The 19435-nt window shown below is 40.4% G+C and overlaps 2 protein-coding genes and 1 long non-coding RNA gene across 3 annotated transcripts; 1 reads left to right on the top strand and 2 right to left on the bottom strand.

The window, feature by feature from the left end:
* Positions 1–310: 310 nt before the first annotated feature.
* On the bottom strand, positions 311–4139 carry LOC136357337 (uncharacterized). The gene is made up of 3 exons (XR_010742609.1): positions 3970–4139; positions 2075–2172; positions 311–747 (listed from the first exon to the last, which is right to left on the bottom strand). It is a non-coding gene; the product is annotated as an uncharacterized lncRNA (long non-coding RNA).
* A 1507-nt stretch (positions 4140–5646) lies between these two features.
* LOC4342222 (uncharacterized) lies at positions 5647–7483 on the bottom strand. The gene is made up of 3 exons (XM_015789855.3): positions 7291–7483; positions 6002–6123; positions 5647–5905 (listed from the first exon to the last, which is right to left on the bottom strand). Exons 1-3 carry the CDS (start codon positions 7387–7389, stop codon positions 5743–5745), a joined length of 384 nt encoding a protein of 127 aa, XP_015645341.1. The 5' UTR covers positions 7390–7483; the 3' UTR covers positions 5647–5742.
* A 3583-nt stretch (positions 7484–11066) lies between these two features.
* Positions 11067–19372, top strand: LOC4342220 (protein LEO1 homolog). Its single transcript, XM_015791336.3, has 11 exons — positions 11067–11730; positions 12302–12660; positions 13124–13238; positions 13712–13894; positions 14375–14551; positions 14923–15054; positions 15165–15344; positions 16683–16814; positions 17972–18085; positions 18174–18401; positions 18936–19372. The coding sequence occupies exons 1-11, from the start codon at positions 11491–11493 to the stop codon at positions 19077–19079; spliced, it is 2004 nt and encodes a 667-aa protein (XP_015646822.1). The 5' UTR covers positions 11067–11490; the 3' UTR covers positions 19080–19372.
* Positions 19373–19435: the final 63 nt, after the last annotated feature.

Genomic DNA, 19435 nt, shown 5'->3' with positions numbered 1-19435 from the left:
AACCTTAGCCTCTAAAAGTTTTCTATTTTTTTAGGCTATCTATATATTTATCGATAAATTTTATTATAGAAAATTTTCAGTTGCAAATAAAGTACGATATGAGTGTAATCACTGCACAATCATATATGATATAACAAATTAAAGATAAACAAAATCACTGGCTCACGAATAGCTCATGTAGAGGGAAAAGAACCCAAAAATGCGTGAGCTATAAAATATATGTACTAGCAAAATCGGGAACGGTCAGCAGTGGTAGAAATAGAAGGGCACCACCACATCAAATAATTAACCAATCAACCAACTCACATGCTTGCACCAAGCAGAATACTTTAGTTACAATAACCAACACATGCATACACCATAAACAGTATTTAGCTACATTATAGTCAGAATCAAAAGCCATCACGAAGGGTTGTGTCAGGTGCAGGCTGTAGACCCCCGATTTTGGAAATCGAAAATCTTCTATGTTTATCCGTACCAATCTCTGGATCAGTAGTTGGTACACACATACATAGTTGGATCACAACATATCACGAATGAATTTAGGCTAAAAGAGTTAAATACTTACATTAGGGCCAGGTAGGCCAACAACTATCAGAGAACAACAGCAGAAGACAAAATAATATAAGGGCCTGGTTAACATGCCACAGGCAGTCGACTGGGGAACGAGACCTAGAACAAGACCGCACTCCGATCATCTTGTGGGATACGCAAGCGTACCGACAATGGCTTCTCTTTAACACTCTCCTAAAAAATATATAAATAGCAAGGGTGAGTACCAACCGTACTCAGCAAGCCACCACAACAACAATGCATATGATAGAGGGTATTCAAGGAATGCTTTCAGGTTCTTTTGCATAAAGCTGCGTTTTGCAAATATTTTCACAAGCCTAAGACCTATCATAGACTGATCATATTTTAATTCCAGTGTTCACATTAAACAACGACGGTTCTGTCCACCATCCATTGTGATCCCAAGGATAGCTTCCCGCCATTGAGTCGTCATGGTTTTCTGAGGACGTCCACCTTCCCTCCTCTCAGGAAGTGGCTCCATCAGCATAAAAATCACCATGCAATATCCCATCCCACACAAGTTAAGAATTTAGAGTCTAGCCAAGTGTAATACATGTCCCAGTGCTCATTAACCGCGAGCACGGCTATTCGAATAGATTTGGTTTGCTCACACTGCAGTGGATGTACACTTTACCCACACTCCGCGACTGCCCAACACATGAGCCTCGTCCCAACACATGAGACGCGTCACGGCAAAGCTTTTCGATAACCTCGCATTGGCAGTACCCGCTCCATGAACTTAAATCCTCATGCATTCTAGGCGTCCATGTTTCTAGCAGTGAGAGGAGTTCTGGCGCTCCCGGGAAAGAGAAGTCTCACACGCATATTAAATTATGGTTCAAGTTAAGTTCTCTCTCTCACACACTCATGGCAGTCCTACCAATGGCGACACCGATGTAGGGCACGCTTCTCGGCCCTACCTCAACGGCTGTCCCATCGTAGCGCACCTGCCTCACTCAGGGGTGAACCATCTATGCAGGGATACTGCCTCCGCTCGGCTATCTAATCCGCTAGGTCTATATCCCTTCGAGAAGTACGGTTGTACGGGGGTCGTTTCATGCTTAACTTCATGGCTCGGTCCTTAATTGACTGGGGACGGTACTAGCCTTTTCCAGATACCACCCAAATCCTCCATCCGCCCCAGTCGAAAACAGTTGTTTAATTTTATTTCTCCTTTCACAAATCATGTCATCAACATCATGGCAATGTGGCGCTCATGTCTCCACATGCCGCATCTCAATTACCTTCCCAAAGGTAATTGCCCAAGCATATAGCATTTGATAAATATGAGTATGCATGATTCTAGAATAGCATTTCTAAGCAATTGTCATAGTTGACTAGGGACTCATACGTAAACATGGTTACAAAGATTTAAGGGTAAACAATAATCAAGGCATGGCATAATCACAAGTACGATGTTCATCATTGCATGCAATTTTATTTGTAAACAAAACAATTTCGCAATTGGGATCAACATGTTCAAGGAATAGTGATGACTTGCCTTGCTCAGGATAGTCCTTATTCTTGATATAATTCTTGATCAACCTTCACCTCCTGGAAGTTGCTGACGTTGCCTCACGACTATCCGATACACAAAGTCTATAATACGCTAGAAAAACCAATATTCAAGCAACAATCAAATATGCACAAACAAAATATATTTGTTGAGGTTGAACCTAAGGTTGCTCATATTATTCGCGCTTGCTAATGGGTTCCAACATGCTAAGGGCTAAAGTTTCTTAATCTTTCTGTTATCATGGTGGTCTATTTAGGAGCTAGCCAATGTAGTATGAATGAGATACGTATCTGGCTAATTTGTGGTTTAGTCTAGCTAATGGCTATGGAAGGATTATGGCTACACATGCATCTATCTAAATAAAATGGTCGTATACTAGAGGTTCTGTTGTCGGATGGATTTAGGATCAATCAAATAATTACAGTGAATCATTTGTATTATTTATTTTATTGATGGAAGCTTTACTTTAATTATGAACATATTTTACTTGTCACAATAAATTATAAAAGGTTAATAATTATCCATGCTTCGTATGTTAGAGTTGTTTAGGTTAATCATATTATGGTTACAGATTATCCCATCACATAATTTTACAATGAATAATCCTAATTTACAGTTAAACTATAATTATAATTATATGAGGTCAAGATTTATAACTAGTATTTATCTAATATACATGTTTGTCATACACTCTCTCTTAATTTCATATATGCAACACGCAAATTAATACTATACCGTACCACTATAATGGGATGTATAGTTTATGTGTAAGCAACAATATCTTATTATTGGATCATATATTTGAGTAGTTTCTTTTTACTGTAAGCTATACAATACATGTTGATTTTAAGATGGCTCTATTTGGTTAACTAATGGATATCAACCGACTATATATATATATATTCTACTTCACATGACATTGAATCAACTAATTTTTTTAAGTGGTCCAAATACAACTAGCTCTGTGATTACTCTCCTAAACAAGTTAAAGATTCATCTATGTGTGTTTATAGTTTAGTTAGAAAATATGAGGCTAAACTTTATGTAAATAATTTATAAGTCATAGAATTAATTATATTTGGACATAGGCTAGTAAATGGCACTAATATTTTCCTTTACACCCATTAATTTGAAGGATTGATTATAACTAATTTATTTGGTTGCTACAGTGACAAGACATATTAAAGATAATTATGCTACTGTACAATATCCATTTTTTTTATTTATTGGCACACTATTTAGGTTAACTATTATCTAATCATTTGATATTAATTAATTTATAATTATAAATATATTTTATTGAATAGTGAATTATATATCATTGGAAAGCTTATGAATTTAGATGAATTTAGGTTCAAGTTTCACTCAAATCCGAGTTAAAATGAATAAGTTATGCTAGTGTAAAGATTCAAATTTGAATTAATTCTAATAATTGTGAAATGGTACTGTTCCTAATTCATTTATTTTTAATACAACCTTATCCACAGGCTATAGTGACTGACAGGTGGGGTCTTCCTATTTTCTTTTATTTTATTTTATTTTTCTTTCTAAAGGAATCATATGGGCAAATGACAGGTGGGCCCGACTCCTTTGACTAGGGTCAAACCGGCCATTAAACCCGGTAGGGCCCGCATGTCATAGACTCAGGATTATAAAACCTCAATAATTAGATTTTTAACCACCCTGACCCACATGTAATAGACTCAACTAATAAAGATTAAGAAGGGAATTACTATTCACTAAACACGTGGGGCCCACTCTAATCTCTCCTCTCCTTTCTCTTCTCTCTCTCTGCTACCTCTTTGCTTCCTCCCGCGGCTCGGCTGGAACTGGCGGGCGGCACGGCGCGGCGTCAAGCGGTGGGGGAGGGGAAGGCTCACCGGACTGACGGTGGGGTCGACGGAGACGCGGCGGCGGGGTCAACGTCGGAGCACGGCGCGGCGACGAGGTACAGCGCAGCGGCGGGGCGCGTCGGCTCAGCGGCGGCGGCGGCTTCCGAAGAGGTGGCGACGCCGGGGACGGGAAAGAGAGGGGAAAGGGAGGGGAGGTGGTGAGGGTGGTGTGGGAAGCAATGGGCGGCAAGGGGGAGGGGTTTATATAGGTGGAGGGGGCGGGCAGTGCTTAATGACGACGGCGACGCGGCACGGCGGCGTGGGGCGCGACGGCGACGGGACGGCGACAGGTGACATGGCGCAGCGGCGCGGGGCTCGGGGCGCGGCAGCGGCACATGGCGACGGGCGAGCGGCACAGCGGCGTGGCGACAGTGACGCGCACGGCGCGGTAGGGGTGCGGGGCGCGAGGTGGCGCGGCATGGGGCACGACGCGGGGGCGACGGCGGCAGCGCGCGCGGAGGGGAGGGGCTCGAGACGACGCGACAGACGACGGCGATGCGATGGAGTGTGGCGCGGCGACAGGACGGCGCGCGGCGCGGTAGTGGAGTCGACGGGACGGCGATGGCGCGCGGCGGGATGGAGACGGCGCGGCAACGGCAACGGCGCGGCGCTCGAGGCGAGCGGTGATGTGACGGCGACACGCGACGACGTGACGGCGACGGCGGCGGCACGTGCGGAGGAGCGGGGCTCGGCGCACGGCGATGGGACGGGCGCGCAGCGGGGCAGGGGCGCGGGGCGCACGGCCAGCTAGGGCGCCGTGGTGGGAGAGGAGGGGGGAGGGCTAGGGGACCACATCGAACACCTATGCCGTAATGAACAGTGACTTTTCCTATTTATCCCGATTTTAGTCCATTTCTTGTGTAAATTTGATTCTATAAATCCTAGATTTTGTATAAATGAAGTTTACCCAATATTTGTGTCATTCCAACCAATGGATTTATTCTAGATTAATATTACTCATATTTTATTTATATAATTTATTTGAATTTTTAATTAGGGTTAATTCTTATTATTATTATATATTTGTCAAAGTTTTCCTATTTTTCTTCTTTTAGGGTTTTGGTTGATTTATAAATTCAGAAAAGTTGCAAATTAAATTTGTATTTACTCCTAAGCATTTGGGTGACCGTATTAAGTGTTCAAATGTGAATTTGCCCAAAATTTAATATTGTCCAATATTTAAGGTTTATTAAAGATTCTATAATTTTCTAATGAGACCGTTATTAACACAATAGCACTTTAGTTCAATTTATTTATATGTTAGTTTATATGGAGGGGTTTAATATATTAAATTTCAATCCCTAAATGCAATTAGGAACTTGGTGTAATATCGATCTACATATAGAATTAAATACTCCCATAATTCTATTATATATATATTATATATACAGAGAGCTCAGTTTATTTGAATAATCATCATTTCATGTGTACTCATATTATGGCACCCACCTACATTATTCAAATATTTTAATATTTGATAAAATAGGTTAATAATAACTTTTCTTTTATTTGATTTTAATATCTTGTGCATAATTATTTGTAGGATTAAATATATTCTCGTAAATCATTTCTATTGCTTAAATGTAGTTCTTTTCTTTACTTTCTTGGTGATCATTTATGGTTTGGCAAGCAATAGGAATCATAACAACCAGCATGATGCAAAAGTTTTAAAAAGTTCGAAATTTTAGTGATTTTTATTATCAGGAATTTTCAGGGTGTTACACAGGCCCTCCTCCATCTAACATTACAGCTAATTAAACTTCAAGCATTAGTACCAAACTTTGCACGCTTACGCCGCGCATCTCTCCAGCCAGCACTGCATGCCCCAACTACACCGGATGCAACAAACACCGCAACTACGTTACATCCAAACACTAGATTATCTCGAAATACACCCCTGGGCATCCCGCAGAAAGTCAACAACCTGTGCGAATGATATACACAACACATATATATGAAGCTGCCCCTGAAACCAAGGTGGAAAACAATGACAAACATAAACTTGCAAGCAACCACATACCGGCTGAGCACATTTCTATCTTCATTCTCCACCCTTTTTACCTTCTCGACATCTTCAATCATTTCCCTCTTCACCTTCGCCTTCAATTCATCAATTTCTCTGACGATGTTGGTCCTTCTGACCTGATTAGGATTCACAGGTTTGAGCACAAATCAAGACAAAAATGATCAATTACTCCCTCATGGTATCAGAGGACGGTAAGTCACCAGCATTGTTAGTGCTGAGTTGTTACTGACAAGCATTCATAGGCCTCAACGTCGCCGGCTGATTTAGAGAAGAAAATGAAACACACAAGCATACGGCGGACTGAGGTTACAAGTTAGAAATATGAGAGAAATTCACATACTCTTTTAGAACCTATATAGATTCAGCGGTAACACTTAAAAAACAACATTTTTTAATTAGTAACTGATGAAAATGAGCCTGTAATCACAGTATGAAAATTAACTATGAACATTCAGCAAGTGTGTTCTTAACATATATCAGAAAGCCGACTGCTTTCTAACTCCAGAACTGTTTTATGTGCCCATGCTCCTAATACATGGTATTACTGTTACATTCATGCGGTCATTTTCTAATCTTTTAGAGAAAAACAGAATCTCTTCTAATATAACAAATACCAGCCAACTTGCACATACAAGACGATTTAAGTTGGTCTTAGGGAGTTAGGGAAGAGGAGCCCAGTAGCCCACCACCTCTCCAATCTCATCTTAATCTTATATATGTTTTACCTTCAGTATCCAAACCAAGAGGCCAGATAAAGGCTATATTTATGTGCAACGCATAAGGAAACTCTAAGACATATAGACAGAAACCAAAAAGAAGAGTTTTTTTTGAATCAATTTCTAAATAGGATTAGAGATGGAGTAACATAAGTGAAATTCTCTACAGTTATCTACTGCTGACTGTTAGAGGGGACAAAATTAGGTACTGGGATTCGGTGATATTCCCCTGTGACATTCTCGGTGACATTGAGTCACTGACATGTGGGTCCAGACACATGTGGGTCCCACATGTCAGTGACTCAATGTCACTGAGAATGTCACGGGGGAATGTCACCGAATCCCAATCCCAAAATTAGGTGCATATCCCGGCGAAAAAAAATAAAATTAGGTGCATTGGAAAATGGCCTAAAATTAGGCGGGGACAAGCGAACCAGAGCATTCAATTTCGCCGTTTGTGAAGTCCATATATATTCGATGCCGCATACAGAAATTCAGTTGAGCAGAAAGATGAGATGTGTATCGATCCGGTGGTCTTGGTGAGAAGGAAGAATAGGAGTTAGTTACCTGCTCTTGATCCGTGGCGCCGGTGGTGGAGAAGGTCCGACGGCGGGTGCGGAGAAGAAGCCCCCGCGACTGCATCACCACAGCGCGGCAGAGCGACATCACGAATCAAATCGAATCGAATCGAGGAGGAAGGAAGACGAAGGCTAGGGTTTGGAATTGGATTGAGCTTCAGCTTTATATATTTCTTTATTATTGTTTTTCTTTCGTTCTTTCCTCTCTCTTGGAAATCGCTTTTGTATTTTATCGGTGGGCTGGGTTGGGCTGGGCTGGGCTTTTTCTTTCTCATCCCTTCCCGGATTCGGATTTATCCCCTTTTTTTTTGTTGGAAGTAAAGGTGGGAGAAGAGCGAGAGAGAGAGAGAGAGAGCTTGTGGAACCCTAACCCTAACCAGGACGGACAGGAGGAGTAGATCCGTTCGATCCCCATGTCGTTCGCCGCTACAAGGATGATGGCGGCAGCCCGGCGCGCCTTCCACTCCAAGGCCGCGGAAGACGTACGTACCCTACTCCGTCTCCTTCCTTCCTTCCTTCCTTGCTTCTTCTTGCCTTAGCTTGCTTTTTGATTATTTGATTGATTAATTGATGATCGCTAGGTGCGTAGACATCTCGATGCCATGGAAAAGGCCAACCTTGAAAGGTTGCCACAGCTCTTGGATCCCATCATCCGGCAGCGAGCCGCTCGAGATGTCCACCGCAATACCCACAGGATCAAGATCTATGCTAATCCTTGCATAGGGAGGTACTTAATCCATCCATTATCTATCACATATATATGCGTCAGCACTCATGTCCTTTTTTTTATATATATGATGAATCAATCAATGCGATGAGCTAATTAATTTATTATCCATCTTAATTTGCATTGCAGGCCACCGCCCGAAGGGCACATTTGGTATGATGTCGCCTGGGCAAAAAATCTTGGTCTAGTTTTTTTTGTCACCTCATTTTTTGGGATGTACGATGTTCTATTCGAGGAGACTCAACAGTCTGACCACCATATGTCCTCCTCGTTGCCAATGCCACCCTCCTAAATTATTCTGTGTAAAATCATCGCTGCCGACCGATTTTAGATTATGAAATAATAATCTCCATGTCCTGTGGTCTTACTCTATGAGGACCTTCTTAATTCTAGCCTTGTGGTCTTATAATCTATTAGTACCTCCTTAATTTAAGCCTTGTGGAAGCACCTACTTAATTTAAGCCTTGTGGGCTTGATGTATCAGCACCTACTTAATTTAAGCTTTTGTGGGCTTGATGTATCAGCACCTACTTAATTTAAGCCTTGTGTGCTTGATGATTTAAAGTAAGTACATCCTTAAACTTAAATTAAGCCTTGTCGTTGTCGTCTTGATGCAACATTACCTCCTTAATTTAAGCCTTGCTGTCCTAATGTTTTTACTACCTCCTCAATTTCATTTGTAGGCCAGTGTCACAACTTAAGAGTAACTTTCCGTGGTAACAGTACCACTATATGTTTTTCTCAACTTTAATTACTGCGTGCACCCAAAGATCCCAAACACAACTTGCTCACTTTTTTTTTCATGCTGCCTTTTGATTATCTGTTTACAATAGGGTTGTTCGGCTGCCCTGGCTGCTGCTACCATAAAATTTCAATACTAGATACTGTATTGGCTGGCTGCAAAGCGGCCATATATAGCTTTACCGAACATCCCTTATGTTGCTAAGATTACAGAAACATTTGTGGTTTAGACGCTTCTTTGTTCACTATTACCGGTACTTAATTGACGGTTTTATGAAACCTATTCTCAAACATCTTCCTAGCAAGGTGACATCATGTTTCATCTTTTCTTTTCATGGGTTAGTTAGTTACCTGTGGCGTTGTTTCAGTAAATGGTAAACTCTTTTGGTAATTCTTGAAGTGATTTGTATTTGAATGGTTTCTTCGAACTGTTTGTGATTTGGCATGTTCTGCAATCAGTTGACATTGTTGTTATTTATAATTTGCTTTCCCTTGTTCTTTCATGATTTTGTGCTGAAATATTATCAAGGTTGGGATAGTTGTTTCCGCTTGGGTTATGATGATACTTGAGCTTGGATTTGGCATATATATTATATTACTACTCTCTTACAATGAACCAGAGGGGAGTGCTTGGGTTCCAATACTGCAGAGCTGCTAGGGTGCATGTAGGCAGTGTTGCCCTTTTGCCTATAAGATGGGCTTGGTAGCCAAGCGCCTAGTCGCTCTTGTTTGCTGCCAAGCTGCATGTTTGGTGTTATTTCTGTTAAGTGATGCATAATTGCGATGAGCAGGTACTTTTGTTCATACTGCAATTTCCATCAGCAGAAATTTCAGTGCTATTAGTTATGGATTACCTGTTGTTTGTCTTTTTTGTTCAGTTTATTGATTTCTGGTTAAATTAAACTTGTGCTGCTGTTTCAATGTCGGTATGTTTGTTGATGAGACGAGTCAGATAGTGTGATACTGAGCTGAGTTACTAGCAACATTTGTACATCGGAGTCGAAGCGATGTAATATATTTGTAACACTTCAAAATTTTATGAATAAATTGTGTGTTTGGAACTTTGGACCGATTGTTTCAGTCTTTTAGTTACTGCTTTCGGCTTGTGCCACTTTTGACCGCACCAACTATTGTTGGTTTCATTTCATCTTAGTGTATAGCCGAGATCATTTGTGATGTAGCATGCGTATGCTATTTCCTTAGCACAGGAGGTGGCAATGGCATAATGACTTGCTTCCTTGACACCAACAACAGTGCCAACAAGGACCAGGATTAAGACATTCAACCAATTTGATTGATGTCAAAAGTTAAATATTTTGGTGATCTACTCTGTTAACATATCTAGTGATGGGTGTTTTGTTGTTCTGTGAAATCGAGCCAAGATACATAAGCAAATATTATCCATACATATTGCTGCATCACAAAACATTCGCCTAGGAAAAATATGTTTCTTTTGACATGAGTTTTCACTAATGCAGGCATGCATATATGTAATTTATCTAGACCAAATATAATAATTCAAGTGTTGAAATATGATTTTTTAACATCACATTTAGAAAAACTTTATTTCGTGAGATGAGTGCTGCTCAACTTTTAGATGGGACTAAAAGATTGGATGTTTGGACATTAATTATAAATATTAAACGTAGACTATTAATAAAACCTATTCTATAACCCTGGACTAATTTGCGAGACGAATCTATTGAGCCTAATTAATCCATGATTAGCCTATGTGATGCTACAGTAAACATGCGCTAATTATGGATTAATTAGGTTTTTAAAAAAATTGTCATGTGAATTAGCTCTTATTTATATGTAATTAGTTTTATAAGTAGTCTATGTTTAATACTCCAAATTCATCCGATATGACAGGGACTAAAGTTTAGTCCCTGGATCCAAACACCACCACCTAAATAGGTTCTTGCTGTGTAACCTATCCACTCGGGTACTTGCATGTGCGCGTATGTTTATATGAGTGTATGCATTTATATTGTATTTTTTTTAAAAAATTTGATTTTGTTTTTTCTAAAAAAACTTTTTTAAACACGAATGCGCTTGGCCCGATAGTAACCTGAAGAAGAGAAAGGAAAAATAAAAAAAAATGGAACCCTTACAAATTGGGCGTCCGATTTATTTGTCAAAATTGAGCGCTGTTTCGTTAGTTAGAAAAAAAAATGTTACACCTAGTAGATGGAGAATGTTTTAATTTATACTGAAACACGTTATGGAACATGGAATTTCACCCTAAGGAAACACCAACAAATCTATATCAATCAAAAACCCCCTGTTAGCACAACATTTCAATCCAACACAAGGGCACCCATCCACCACTCTTCCCGGCGAGCATCTCGCTCTCGCTGCCGGCACGGCTCGCGACTCGTCGCCGCCGCCGCCCGACGCGGGGCGCCCCAAAGGCCGCACGGCCGCCGCTCCGTCCAGCGCCGCGGCGTGGCGCGGGCGGTAGTACGACGACGCGCTCATCCCGGGAGCGGCAGCGGTGGCGAACCTCCTTGCGGCAGCGCGTCCTGTCGTCGTCGCGCCGAGCTCCGGCCTCCTACTCGGCCAGCGGCCGGCGGCGGCGGCTACGGCTACGGAGGAGGAGAAGGAGAGCGAGCGAGGCGCCCCATTTTTTCGGCTTCCATCGGCCGCACTTTTGACAGCATTTTCGAAAGAAATCCCCAATTGAAGAAGAATTGGAGAGGAGAGGCGGCGGCGGCGGCGATGGCTGGCGGCGACAGGGAGAGGGATGTCGAGGAGGAGACGAGGAACCAGATGATGCAGAACCTCTTCGGCGACCAGTCGGAGGACGAAGAGGATGACGACGAGGCCGTCGAGGTCGTCGACGAGGACGACCACCCGCATCCGCAGCAGCAGCAGCTGCTTCGCCACCAGGTGGTGGACGACGACGACGACGAAGACGACGTCCGTAGCGAAGGCCATGCCCGCTCCGGCTACCACTCGGTAAAAATCTCAAATCTCCCCTCCCCTGCTTCCTGTCCCCCCGTCCTGGGGCTAGGGCTTAGGTTTGTTCGGCTGGAATAAATCTCGCCATTGGGATACTGCAGTTTGATGAACCAGTACATTTCTGCTTCGCTGATCCCCAATCATCTGTTCGAAAATTCTGAAAGGAACATCTTGATAATAAGCTTTGCTAGTAGAATATTGTACTTTTTTGGACCAAAACTATTGTAATTTTAGGTGACGTGATATGGAGCATTGCCTCTTGAACACCACTGGCATTTCAGAATTCCATCATTTTGTTTCCTCACACTTTGCGCGCAAGTCTGTCAGTCTCAAGTGTAAATCCTCTGTGTGTAATGCTAGTTTTTTTCAGTGCCCAGCTGTAGCAAGTGATTTGGAGACATACTGGACCTATCACGGTGTAAAAATCGAACCGTCATTCCTTGCTGATCTTGCCACAGAGTTTAGCTCTCGTAGGCTCTTCTTGTGCCCCAGTTCTTCATTGATGCATTCTGTATACTTCCGCTGCAGCTATCTGATGTGATGCTTGCTTATTGATTTGCTTGTACAGGAAGAAGTGGAAGGTGAGGCTGATAATGGAGGGGAAGGTGAAGCGGAAGGAGAAGGTGAAAGTGAGGGGCAAGTTGGGATGGAAGAAGAAAGCGAAGCTGAAGCTCATCAAGCTGATCTTGATCAAGGAGAAAGTGATGGGGAAAAGGTCCAGAGCTCCCCAGAAAGAGAATTTAGTGACCGGGTGATGCAAAATGATGCAGCAGGCATGGATAGTGAAGACGGAGGCTATCAGCAGTGGCCAGTAGCTAGCGGAAGAAGAGGAGTTGTTGCCTCTGAATCTGAAGGGTCTGAAGATGACTATTATGCTGGCCGAGGTCATGAAGATGAGGAACCTCATCAAACAAGGAAAACACCAAGGTTAAGGGAAAACAATCAGAATCCTATCTATTGTCCGTGCATTATATGCTTTCTAGATCTGACATTACGACGTACTCCCTCCGTACTTGTAAAGGAAGTCGTTTAGGACACCGACACGGTCTCCAAAACACAACTTTGACTTATTTCTATAAAAATATTTATTAAAAAGTGGTATATGTATACTTTTATGAAAGTATTTTTCAAGACAAATTTATTCATATAATTTTTACATTTTTAAACTCAACAACTTGAGAGTTATTCAGGATTTATATTCCCAAGGTTTGACTTAAACATTGTTCTAAACGACTTCCTTTACGAGTACGGAGGGAGTAACAATCTATCCACTTCTTCATTAACTGTTTCTTAGTATTTTGCTAGTGACTCAATATGCACTCTTTGCCTATGTATATCCTCCCTACCTTTGTAGTAAGTAGTAACTCGTAAGAACCATAATCTTATGCAGCTCGCCAGTTGAGGAGGAGAGAGATCATGAAGTTGTCCGTGATGTATTTGGTGAAAGCGATGAAGATGGACCTGCTCCATATCGTGATCAACATGAAATTGATGAAGATTCCCATGTGAGATTTTTATGCTCAAGTTACCTACCATTCTAGGCTTAAAGTAGGAATATCTTTCGTCGGGCTTAAAGAAAACCAGCAAAGATTTTCACGGAAATTCTAAACAGAGCCATTTTTTTATACATTCTGCACTGAGCAAGTACAGTATGCTAACGATGACTTGGTGGCATGTTGTTTAAACTGAATATCAGCAAAAGTATTCATGTAATTCAATATGTAGAGAATTTTGTGTTTTATCTTCTTTTAAATTCAGAGTTACCATATGATGCTTAACTATGTAACAAATTTACTAATGCAGGTAGCATCTTTGCTAATTATGTATTTATCTAAAAATCTAATCTTTCTCCCTATTCATTTCTTGTATGTACCCTGCATGAATATAGATCTGTGCTCCAGTCAGTATTGATCAACTTTCACACCTAACTTTTTTCTGGATGCAATAGGTACTCAAAATTTCCTCCTTTCTTTTTTAGAGATCACCTATGGAAGATGAAGGTCACTATGAGAAGGATTTGCAGCCTGAGGATGTAGTAGCTGATGAAGATATGAGATATGAATCAGATGAAAATCGTGAATTGAAACCAAAAGAGAAACCAGTTGGTCCACCGTTGAACCTGGTGGTTCCACTTAAGCAGCCGCCAGCTCAACCGGACAGAGTGAGTTGACTACCCCTTTCGAACCATATATCTTTCAGTCTTTGACCATACAGCACTGTTATCTTTTCTGACAAGATGATTATATATTGGCAGACATCAGTTATCTTTGATGGATATTTATTGCGTTGCTGTATATACACCAGATTTTTATTTGTCATTCTTTGTATCTGTTACTGTTTAATTGCTGATATTTTGTGCTTGTTCGTAAATGTTGTTGTGCAGAACTGCACAATTGACTGGTGCAGTACAATGTCAGAAATAAAGAACCTGTGCTGCTATGAACTCCATGCTTGTACTTATTATGTGACGTTGGCCCTTTAGTAGTTGAAATTTCTTTTTTATGTCATGGTATTATTGAAGAGAACTTTGCTGTCATGTTATAGGCTTGACTAGGAATATTAATGATTGGTGCTTAAATATTTTGTGCTTTTGCAGCTATTCATAGATTTTTTTGTTACTGACTGATTTCTTAACTTGTAGATGAATGTGATCAAGGTATCAAACATTATGGGGATTGACCCGAAGCCTTTTGATCCTAAAACATATGTGGAGGAGGATGTATTTGTTACAGATGAATCTGGGACTAAAAAAAGGATACGACTGGAGGACAATATTGTGCGGTGGAGAACCGTTAAGAATGCTAATGGCACTACATCTGTAAGTGGAATGTTTTTCAAGTAGCATTTTGAAATCCTTTAGCATTACAGACTCAGTTATGCTATGTCGCCATCTTCTAAGTTTCCCTCCCTGAAGATGCTCTGGGCAGCTTCTTAACTTTCTTACAATAATCAGGGTTGTGAACTAGCCTTTAGTGATGCTTGCACCGAGTCTTCTCTCATAGCCAACTTGCCCAACTGTTATTATGTATTCCCTGCAAAAGAATATATATGTTATTATACATACCATAAGATGCTTGGTCTGTTTCATTTTCTTCCTCCTTTTTTTTGGTCATTGCCCTTTTAAGTAGTTTGTGACAGGTGGTCGGTGCACTATGTGGCTATGCATATGATAAATGAGCATTGTTGCAGTGTGAAAGTAATGCGCGCATTGTAAAATGGAAAGATGGAACGATGCAGCTGCTGATTGGTAATGAAGTTCTTGATATATCTGTACATGAAGCACATCATGATCAGTCCCATCTGTTTCTGAGGAATGGGAAGGTAAAGTACTTCTTATCTGCAATTCAACAATGTTCGCTACCACCTCTGTTCATTCATGCTCTTACCGCATAGGTCTCACTAACCTGATATAATTTTGAATTGTAATGCAGGGAGTCCTTCAATCACAAGGAAGGCTCTTACGGAAAATGAGATTCATGCCATCTTCCTTGTCTTCGAAATCACATCGTTTATTAACTGCTCTTGTTGATTCTCAGAATAAGAAAACTGTTAAGATGCAAAAATGGATCGAATCTAAGGATCCTGAGAAAGTGAAGCAGGAAAAAGAAAGGGTAACCAAAAACTCCATTTCTTAATTCATTGGATGTATATGCAACACTGAATGACATGTGTATGACTTACTTTTGTCCCAATGCTGCTTCTGATATGGTTCCTATGTCAAAAACAACATGATTTGTGTTGTGTTATACTCACTTTCCATTTTTTTCTATAGGGGATAGCCATTGGGCTTGACGTAACATGAACATTTATATTTTTTCCCTTATTTCTTTAGATTATAGGAGTTGGATGCATGTAATACTTAATAGAGTAGAATAATCAGCAAGATAGTCAGAATGCAAACTTCAAATTAAGTAAATATAATTTGGTATCTGACCATGAGAGATTTGAGCAGATACTGAATTTGTACCAGATAACTGACAAACAAGTGAATATGAGCATAACTGGTAAGCTAGTACCATTAAGGAAATGCTACTAAAGTACTAACTAATGTTGCAAGCTACAATAATGGTCTTCTTCATGGAAATATGAGCTTCAAATTTGATTATTCTTGGGCGCATAGCTAGTCAGGATCACTATATAAAATAATTGAGAGGACAGTTGATGCTTTTAGAGCAGGATAATCAGCAAGCAAATTTAGAGCATGACAATCAGCAAGCAAATTGTTTTTCTTGGATCACAAACATGTGATAACATTTTTAGCTATAGTTGGTAAATTGACGATTCTCCAGTGTCTAAAAACATTACATGCAAATCTTGGCATGTTGATTGTAAATCTCTTGAATGGTAAAGAGCAAGATTTTCATCATATTTATCCTAAAAATAAAGATGTAATCATTATGAAATCATTTGAATGAGTTCCACAATCTTGTTGCTTTCTCTGTTTTTTTTCTTCCTTTTATGATGAGAGGATGAGTTCTAAGATGTAAGAAATTTATGTCGTCATTCCAACAAATATCAATGTGATATCAGGTCCCATTTTCCAACAATACTGCAATTTGTATTCAGCAAATTCTCTTGTTTGTGTGTTTTCATGTTTTTCTCCAATGCATAAGCAAGCATTAATTAGCTCAATTTCTGTGGCAGTTCAACACGCGTTCTAGATCCTGTGAGTTTCAGCTTTGATTTGAGAGTCTAAAAGTTATTGTAACATGATTTGTTCTTACTGCTACGCTGCATAGCATTTATTGTGGCTTGCTCCAGTGAACTTTTCACAAAAAGTAAATCACATAGGGTTAAGTTTCCTTTTGTGAAGGCGCAATAACCAAATAGTTGACATGCCGATTTAGTAAATGCATTTAATCCTGTTCCATGCTTTGCTGTATTTCCTTTCTGTTCTAAACTTGTTATATATGCATTTTGAATGAAGTTTGTCCCTTTTCAATATGCAGGCCTTGGGCCAAAATATTCGAGCCCATTCAATTCTTCAACGCAAAAAAGAAAAGGTTAGCCGCAAGTACACACAGCCTGCCAGGCAAAGAAGGCAGCTTTCTCCTGGATTTTTGGAAGATGCATTAGATGAGGTGGGTTTCTTGTCATTTCTCTTATTTCTTCCGCTTAAGGTCATTGATACAATCAGTTATTGTTGTTCATACAGTTCTAGTATTAGTAATAAATGATATTTAGTCCAGACGCATCCTATTAAATCTCACTAGTAAATGCCATTTGAATGATCGCCAGTCTTTCCAATTTAGCTGTGCGGCCACTTTTGGCTGCAATATAATGCTGGTAAAGTGCAAGACCCTCCACACCTTTTTCTTTTCTCGAACACGCAGGAGATCTGTGTAGGGGCGGTGCGGCACAGGGGAGTTTAGAAAAAATCCCACTCCCTAAACACCGTCATGTCTTACAAAAGAACCAAACAAACCGAATGACCTAGTTAAGTCGCAAGGGCTATCGACCTAGCAAACAGGTTTCGAAGCTTTGAAACTCCAGGCAAGCACCAAAGTGCACCTTCATTTGCTACTGATTGGATCACCGCTGCCACATACAGAGTTGCACACTGCCACAAACAGTTGTTCCTATGCTTCCAAATTTCCCTCCACATCTTATTAACACTGCCCACTCCTTATTTGATTTTAGCAAGTGATTTAAGTTCAATTTCACTTTCCGACCTAAAGCTGTTGCATGGTAAAAACTCTGTTCAGTGAAAACTGAAATCCTCTTCAGTCCTACATGTTATTTACGCGATGATATCCAAAATTTTCTTGTCTGGTTAATTTTATTTCCTTTTTTGAAACCATGTAGGCTGCTATCGTATGCCCATGGCACGTACACATAAATTGTTTATCTGTAATTTCATAGGGGCAATATGGACTTGTTTAAGCTTACTGTAAATGGCTCAGATACATAGAATCATTATGTTGGCAGTTTGTTTGTGTGAGATTTTTTTCTATGCTTAGCTGGTTTACTCAACTGTGAGTGTACCTTACTGAATGGTTACATATTCAGATTCTGGGTAGATGGTTAATTTTATTCTGCTGTTGTAGCTCACATGATGTTTTTCCTTAGAGTTAGATACACGTGTTCAATAGCTGTTTTTGTAGGAGTAAAATGTGCTGTGATGATTTGCAACTTGTCCTTTTGGTGCATTCTGGCAGGAGATTGGATTCGACGTGACAATTAATAAGACTTTAGTACTGGTTATGCCCAATAATTTATTCAATTTCATTTTTGGCAGGACGAGGAACCTGACCATCAATATGGTTCTCGCCGAATGCCAGCACGTAGTCGTTTTGAGGATGAACTGGAGGCTGAAGCCCTAGCTGAGAGGCGCATAGTTAGTGCAAAGAAGGTGAGCAACTCATCAGCATGTAACCCTTGTTATTTTTAACCAATGTATTGCTGTTTATACATAATCTGTATTGTTTGCACATTTTCAGTCAAGTATGGGCAGAAACATTCCTCGCAAACCATCATTTCCTGCTCGTCCGCCTAGACGACAGGCAAATGAATATTCTGAGAGTGAAAGGGAGGAGTCAGAGTATGAAACTGAAGGAGAGGATATTGAGCACTCACCAACCCAGGGGAGGGAAGATGAGCTTGATGAAGAAGATGAATATGAGGAAGATGTGGAAGAAGAAGCAGCCATGTCAGATGAAGAAATTGAGGTAAGACCAATGTCATGGCCTCAAAACTCTTGGTTTTCTTTTTCACAAGTTAGCAATGTGATTATGTGAATATATGATACGGATGAACATTGTCGTAAGGTTCAAATTTTGCAAGTCAGGTTTTTTCTTGGATATGCCCAATAAAGACATTAAGGAATTAAATACTTTTGCAGCATATGTGAGGACAAGATTTTCAAGAATCTTGACAGTAACCACTAGGAATATGACCAATTTTGATAGTATTTTAGTTTACATTGCTGACATTTTGTAGTTTATGCTCAGTAGTTCTGCAACAGAGTAATTAACAGGTCAGCAGGCAGACTTGCTGCTTTGTTTATGTTGAAGTGAAACAATAGGAAACAGAAAAAATGTACTCAGTTCATGTTTGACTACTTCTGCACACTAGTTAGCATATAATAGCTGAAAGGAATCTACGATTGGTTTTTTGTTGTAGTAATATAGCAAACTTGAAAGAAAAACATGATGAGGCTAGCTGTATATAAATCGAAACTGAAAGAGGAGCCTCTGCTGCAGGAACCAAAACGGAGGAGAGAATCTGGGGGTGGCAGTGCCAGCCAAAGGCGCAAGGAGATCGACTCGGACGATGATTCTCCACCAAGAAAACAGCAGGCAGTTCATCGTCGGAAGGCGGTCGTTTTTGACAGTGATGACGAATGATGATGAAGAAAGAGCTGGTTTGCAAACACCAATGTTGGCATGGCACCATATTATTTGCTTGAGGATTATTGTTTAGTAATAACAAAAAAAGAAAAAAAAACGTTGTCAATTGTTAATGTATTTGGGATGCTGTCATGAAATCAAATGTTAGCTGTGCGACCAGTTTTCCTACAGTAATATAGATGATGATCTTGTAGTATTATATTTCTAAAAAAAATATAGATGATCTGGTAAACCATCACCAGTCTGTGCTGTTTTGATGCTCATTTGCAAATATATAGGCGTTGAAAATAGCCAAGGAATGTGGTAGTTGAAGGGCACAATGTACTGGAATTATCCTTTTTCTTTCTCTGTAA

This window comes from Oryza sativa, chromosome 7, assembly GCF_034140825.1.
Source record: "Oryza sativa Japonica Group chromosome 7, ASM3414082v1".
Taxonomy (NCBI): Eukaryota; Viridiplantae; Streptophyta; class Magnoliopsida; order Poales; family Poaceae; genus Oryza; species Oryza sativa.
The sequence above is the reverse complement of the archived record's forward strand: the minus strand, read 5'-3'. Positions and strand labels throughout refer to the sequence as shown.